Source organism: Portunus trituberculatus, unplaced genomic scaffold (genome assembly GCF_017591435.1).
Source record: "Portunus trituberculatus isolate SZX2019 unplaced genomic scaffold, ASM1759143v1 PGA_scaffold_67__1_contigs__length_338168, whole genome shotgun sequence".
NCBI lineage: Eukaryota > Metazoa > Arthropoda > Malacostraca > Decapoda > Portunidae > Portunus > Portunus trituberculatus.
Genome location: NW_025541708.1, coordinates 195,001 through 202,500, shown reverse-complemented (window position 1 = coordinate 202,500; position 7,500 = coordinate 195,001). Strand labels below are relative to the sequence as shown.

General features: G+C 41.2%; 1 protein-coding gene across 1 annotated transcript in view; it reads left to right on the top strand.

Annotated features, from left to right (window-relative positions):
* Window positions 1–7,500, top strand: part of LOC123501004 (serine-rich adhesin for platelets-like) — a 150,534-nt gene that overhangs the window by 126,148 nt on the left and 16,886 nt on the right. The window contains exons 8-9 of the mRNA XM_045249559.1: window positions 6,760–7,052; window positions 7,441–7,500. The exon at window positions 7,441–7,500 is cut by the window's right edge and continues 78 nt beyond it. Coding sequence (XP_045105494.1) covers window positions 6,760–7,052; window positions 7,441–7,500 — 353 coding nt within the window. The remainder of the gene's footprint in view (window positions 1–6,759; window positions 7,053–7,440) is intronic.

The window sequence follows — 7,500 nt, the reverse complement described above, 5'->3', positions numbered from 1 at the left end:
TTCAGCAGGTGCGGGCTGATGTCATCAGGGCCGGTAGCTTTCTGTGTGTCCAGCCCCGCAATAATCGCTTCACCTGCTGATGCGTCACCTCCACCATGGTGACAGTCTTCTCACATTGCTGGACCAGCTGAGGCGGTGGCTGCTGTGGATTCCCCACCTTCATTTTCCAGCAAACAAGGAAGCCAGCAACTGTGCCCTCTCCTTACTGCTGGTGGCGACAGTACCGTCCTGCTTGCTGAGGGAGGGATGGATTCTTGGTGGCCAGTTCCTGTTTGTCCTTAACAAGGGACCACCAAGTTTTGTTTCCTACGCCAGTGCCACACAGTTTCCGGCGCAGGCTTTCCTCCCACTTTTTTAAGGCCCACTTGCTGGTTACCACCATCCTCCTGCATGCAGCCCTATGCAAGTCCTTGTTGCGCCGAGTCGGGTTCCTCTTGTAGCGGAGCCAGGCAGCATACTTTGCCTCAGCAGCAACACGGCAACGGTAGCCAAACCATGGCTGATCCGTCGGTCTGGTGGTGTATTCCCTGTGTGGGACGTGGCGTCTCTGGAGGGCGAGAAGGTGAGAGGTGAGTGCAAGTGCTTCACTCTCTGCTCCTCCCTGTAGCAGAGTGGCCCATGGGGTGTGGGTCAGGTCGCGGCGCAGGAAGCCCAGTCTGCTTTGTTCCACAGCCAGATGGTGCGGGTGGTGGCCTCGTCCCGAGCCACGCCCACTTCCAGCTGTGTCAGTACAGCGTGATGATCAGAGCTGCCCACGAGCCCCAGCTGATGACACTGAAGCTTGTCCTCCTGGTAGTCTGAGATGACAGGGTCTAATGTCCCTCCTCGTTCATGTGTGGGGAAGGTGACATGATCTGTCAGACCCTGCACCTCAGGAGATTCTCGTAGGCGTCTCTTTCCAGGTGGTGATTGAGATCCCCCACAATCAGCACGTGGCTGCAGCTGTGTGCCATCATCAGGTTGTCTAAAGTCTCAGTCAGGTACAGGAGTGAGTCAGGCCCTTGTCGCGGGGGGCGATACAGGGCACACAGTAGGAGGGCTGAGCGGTCTGCCAGCGTTACTCGGAAGTACATCATCTCCATCAGTGGAGGCGTGTCTATGTCGAGTAGCTGGGCCTGCATTCCTTCCTTGAAGCAGACAGCCACTCCACCTCCTGTTCGCTCCTGTCGGTCCCTCCTCACCCAGTGGGTGAAGCCCTGCATCCTGCCATACGTGGGCTCCACCTCACTGTTCAGCCATCTCTCTCTCTCTCTCTCTCTCTCTCTCTCTCTCTCTCTCTCTCTCTCTCTCTCTCTCTCTCTCTCTCTCTCTCTCTCTCTCTCTCTCTCTCTCTCTCTCTCTCTCTCTCTCTCTCTCTCTCTCTCTCTCTCTCTCTCTCTCTCTCTCTCTCTCTCTCTCTCTCTCTCTCTCTCTCTCTCTCTCTCTCTCTCTCTCTCTCTCTCTCTCTCTCTCTCTCTCTCTCTCTCTCTCTCTCTCTCTCTCTCTCTCTCTCTCTCTCTCTCTCTCTCTCTCTCTCTCTCTCTCTCTCTCTCTCTCTCTCTCTCTCTCTCTCTCTCTCTCTCTCTCTCTCTCTCTCTAGCCCCTCATTCTAGTGAAACAGCGAAAGAAGAGAACACGCTGTGCTTGGATTTTTTTAATGTCAGAGTAGCTCTAACCAAGGGGAAAAACAAAAAAGGAAAATGATCCACTGAAATGGTGCCATTCCTTAAAGATAATAAAAACACACATATCAATCATTCAAGATTAAAGACAAGAACCTTGAAGCCTTTCTTTTGAAACAGATCGTCATAGAAAGGGAAAATATAAAAGCAGGCAGGGAGTTGCAATTTATCATAGAAGGATGAATGATTGAGAAAACTTGTTAACTCCTGCATTGGATAGGTGTAAAAACCAATACTGAGAGGAAATAGTCTTGTCTAGAGAGACCACAGGGGAAAGAAGAAATACAATTAAACAAATTCGTGGCAGTCACAAAAAAAAGAGTGAATTCTGGGTTTTATTAAATTGTTTTCTCTTTAGATATGGTGTGGATGTAAGAGAGTCCACTTAAAGACCTGAATATATATGAAATGGTGCAGCTGAGGATGGTGTGCAAACGGAGATGTTATTGTGTTTCTATTTATTCTTCTGTAAGAGTTAGTGATAGCTGAACAGTGATGGCAACAATAATAGTAATGGTGATTACGTTGATGATGAGCCGATGTGAGAAACATTATCTCTGAAGAATCTACCATTATCCTCATCAAAGTTAAAATCTTGTATTCTCATCTCATTAGCTACTGTTGGAAAATTGCATTCTAATCTCAACAGTTATAATTTTGCAATATTATCATCACAGTTAAAATTTTGTATTATCCTTACCATTGTTTGAATCTTTCATTATTATCATCACTGTTAAGTGATACCGAGTAAGTTTTTTTTTTTATTTATTTATTCATTAAACTTTTGTTAATCTTTAACCATTTTTCCTCTTTCCTTATGGCTTTTCTTATAAACAATTCATAATTCTTATTTTTCTTTTATAAATTATAATCTTAGTCTCTTGGTTTTCCTCATTCGGTAGCATGCCCCGAAATAAAAAAAAAAAAAGTGCCAGCGTTACTCTGGCTCATTTTAACTGCGCCAATGTGTCTTCGGGTTATTATATTCATAGGTTTAGTTCATTTTTTTAACAAAAGGAATTGCTGCAACTTGAAGGAAAAAATCGCTTTATCTCACAAAACAAATTTTTTTTTAGTTAATGTTACACCATCTCTACCATCAATGATTACCAATATATTCAATGGGAATGGAGTGAACATGACCAGAGAAGCATAACAGGCAAGGTACTCCCATAGGGTTCCACCTAACCTGAGAGGTACGCCTGTTTTCTAAAACCTAATTTTGAAATTGCTCCCTCCACCCCAAGCCCTAAAGTTAAAGTAATCAAGAGACCTTACATTCAGTATCTATTGCGAGATATCATGACAAATCTTGGGAAACCTCGCCTAAAAGCTGAAAAAAAAAGAAGTTAGGTGAGGCAATCAAGAACCGACGTCCCCTACCTAATCACATACCACGTTACCCTTTGGGTTTTCCCTGGCTGAGAAGTATGATATTGTTTGTAAACTTCGATACAACGGAACGCCCCCGCAGCTGCTACTCACTAGAGTCAACAGTCTTAACAATCCTTTTATTTGATCTTGAAGAAAGAGATGTAAAGTCAGGAGTGCAGTGATTTCGGGCAAGCTTGACGACAAAAATCATGGAGAAAAAAAAACATTAGAAGAAGGTGGTAGGTGAATTGCTATCGATTATAACTGAATGTTTATTCCAGCAGCAGTTACTAGGACAGCAGGAAGTTCACAAATACTGTGATATTGTGATGAGTGTGGCCGCCGGCTGCTGGCCATGCGTCTCGCACAAGGAAGTTAGATCAAGAGAAGGCGGCACGCGCCTATACCGTTGTACTAAAAAAAGTGAAGTCAGTGGGCGGAACTTATTAGGGGACGGGCGGAGCTTACGATTGCAACTCACACCCAAAACATCGGCCTCTCCTGTGTTAAACAAAGAGAAATTGGCACTTTCGTTTTCATTACTAGAGGAAAACTAAGAAAGAACTGATGGTTTAACTTATGTAAACCACGTTTTAGTTTCCAAAATATCTCGTGTTGACCTATTATTAACAGTGTTAATACGAAATAGCTACAATATTGAAAGAAATACAACAGGACGTTTCAGGGAGAAATTATGGTGAAAAGGTTTCTTTTTCTCACTTATTGCATCACAAGGAACAAACACCGAAGTAAAATTTCAGTGATTGATGCTTTTCCAACGCACAGTGACATGAAATCACACATCATTTCAAATAAAAGCTAGAGAGAGAGAGAGAGAGAGAGAGAGAGAGAGAGAGAGAGAGAGAGAGAGAGAGAGAGAGAGAGAGTATTTTGATGTGTTAAATAATTGCTATACCAAGAAAAATTCAACCTTGAGACCAACTTTCACCTGATATACAATTTGTTTATCCTTCATTTATATGCACATGTATATGCACATATTTACATCTACATCTACATGTATATATACATGTGTACATGACCTGGTTCAGCCATACCGTTGCCCCAAAGACAGCTTCCCACCTTTCACCGAAGTCCATCAAAGCTGGAAAACACTGTATTATCTAATTTGTATCTTTTGTTTTATGCCCTGGCCTATAGCGCGTGTAGGTAACTTAAAGAGTATTGGAAGCGCTGTTAAGCTTCCACCCATTAGTGGCGCAGTACTCTTATTAGAGCCCATATCACCACCCAAGCGCATCTATGGAGCAACCACCTGAGGATCATGGTGACATGTAGGTAACTTTAAACAACTCAACAAATGGCAAAGTATCAAAGCAATACAACGCGTGGATGTCTGCCCGATCCCACGCTCACCACCATATCCATTATGTCACCGTATGATTTACCGTCTAAATCTTTGTGGCACAGTATGCCACGACTATTACGAGTCGTTTGACGTCACATATATGGTAGGAAGCCTCGAAACATGTGCATAAGACGGACAATAAGAAGCGTAACACGGTCGTTCCCATGTATTTTCAAATTGAAAATGCATATTATATACAAGCAATTAGGATACATTATAGCAGTCAAATGAAGTACTCATCATAAGTATGTCAATATATTAAAGATCAAAATGTATATTCAGGCCAGGAAGTAACAAAGTGGAATTGACATTACATGCACGGAGATTGCAAAAACACTAGTTCGCATTCTGCACATGGAATAATATCGTGGTAGCAAAATGGAGCAGCCACCATAAGAAGGAATATGCATATACAAAAAGATTTTGCATTTAACATAAGGAGTAAAGTTAACCAGTTTTTATAAGAAATTTAAGAAAAATAAGCATTGATAGATAAACGAAAAATAAATAAGTAAATAAATAAATAGAAAAGTAGATAATTAAATAAATAAAACAAATAAATAAAGGTTTGCACAAAACATGTCATAGTATAATAGAACACAACCAACATTACTCTTACAAAAATACATTACAGGCAAATATAATAAAATAACAGATATTAGAATGAACTTTTCCAATACTGTCATAAAAAAAGAGAAGAAAAACTTGATGATTACTAATTTTCTTTTCCCTCCTCCCCGTCTGCTTCCTATTTTTCCATCTGAAGGTGTAATAAGTTATTGATTTTATGTACGTATATAGACTTTTTTTATGTAAGAGAGGAGGACTGGCTAAGGGCAACAAAAATATAAAAAAAGAAGGCCAACTCAGTTGCCAATCTCTTTATACATAGAGCCGATAGAATAAGCCAAAGGATAGGAACAAATGTCTTGATACCTCCCTCTTCAGTGAAGTCACGTCATAGGAAGTAAGAAATACAGACACAAGCAGGGAGTTCCAGAGAAAGGTATGAAAGACTGAGAGTACTTGTTAATTCTTGCGTTAAGGCGGGTTCACACGTGTCAATTTGCGACTGAAGTTGCAAGTCGGTAGAGTTTTCAATTTAATATCGGTGCCTAGCGACTAGAAACACCAGTCGCAAAACAAGACCAACATGTTGGTTTTGTTTAGTCGACTAGGTTTGAAAATGTGGTGTCGATGTAGGCAAGAAGTTTTTGGAATAAATGAGGGAATAAACACATGAAACTCTAAAAGTGAATTCTACAGCAAAAAAAGCTTAGGCAAATGGGCGATCGATGAGACAACTGCCACTCTCCAATGACTGCTTCCCTCCATGCAGGGTGTTGTTGGAGGTGAAGATTGAATACTTGTTATGTTATTATGATTGAATATTATTATCACAACAGTTAAAATCTTGTTATCATCAACCTTACCATTACTGTCACTCCTACCTTTCCATAGACTTTTATAGTTATGATACAAACATAGTATCTTCTGTCATAAAAAGGATAAATGCCTAGGAGCTTCCTTAAAGTCCAAAAGGTTTGCTGCTGCTGCTGCTGCTGTGTGTGTGTGTGTGTGTGTGTGTGTGTGTGTGTGTGTGTGTGTGTGAGCGGGCGCGCGCGGTATATATATATATATATATATATATATATATATATATATATATATATATATATATATATATAGAGAGAGAGAGAGAGAGAGAGAGAGAGAGAGAGAGAGAGAGAGAGAGAGAGAGAGAGAAATTAAGTAAAATGGTTGATTAATTAATTATCCGTACAATACCACACGACCGCCATCACCATACCCATCATTATCACCCATCTCTACCACCATCACCACAGTCACCACCACCACTACCATCATCAAAAAACATCACCACCACCATCACCATCATTGCCACCACTACGGCCACCGCCAACAGCACTCGTAACAAAATAATCTAACAAAAAAATAATTATGAGATACAATTTTATCTTTTTTTCATAGACACCACACCATTTCCTCTCTTTCTCTTTATTTATTTTTTATCTTCTTTTTTGTTTCTCTATCTTCACATTCTGGCAGCATAATGTGTAGAAAATGTAGACTTTAATAAAACATAATGAATTAGTAATATTCGCCATTACTTTTACTATTGGTCCACCACCACCACTACCACCATCATCATCATCATCACCATCATCATTACTTCCACCACCACCACCATCACCACCACCATCATCATCATCATCATCATTATCATCATCATTATCATCATCATCATTACCACCACCACCACCACCACCACCACCAGCTCCTCCTTTTTCCTCTCGTCCTCTTTGGTTCATAACTATTGTGTTATTACCATAGCCTCCACCTCACCTCATTGTCTTCCTTCTTCTCTTCCTTTTTAGTTGATTCACCTTGTAACTTTTTTCCTCTCTCCCTCACAGCCTTGATCCAGAACCACATCATTCCACACGTGATATGTGAGTCTGCCGTCACGGGGGAGCACCGCGTGACAACCACTTCGAAAGACAAACTCATGTTCTCATGCGACATTGACGGCACGTACGTGGAGACGACTAAGATGCGAGGGAACTTTAACCTGGGCCAGAACGGCATCATACATATGATTGACGATGTGCTTCTGCCCGACCGAGGTTTGTACTACTACTCCTACTACTACTATTACTACTACTACTACTACTACTACTACTACTACTACTACTACTACTACTACTACTTTTAATAAGTAGGAGGGACACTGGCAAAGGGTAACAAAATAACAAAAAAATGCCCATTGAAGTGCCAGTCCCCGTACAGAGTCAAAAGAGTTAGTCTAAACCAAAAGATCAGTATCTTGAAATCTCCCTTTGAAAGAAAGTCTTCGTAACAGTGATTCGAGTGTTGCGTCCCAATCATCTATTACTCACTCTATTTGATAACGAATTATTTTTAATCAAATTTTTTTTCAATCCCAAATCTTTTATATCTTGTCGTATCGTTACTGAAATTGACTTTCCTTGTGACTTTTCCTTTCATGTATAGCGAAGAATTTGCTGGAGCTGGCCGAGAGCCGCCAACTGTTTACATTTGTGGAGTTGGTCA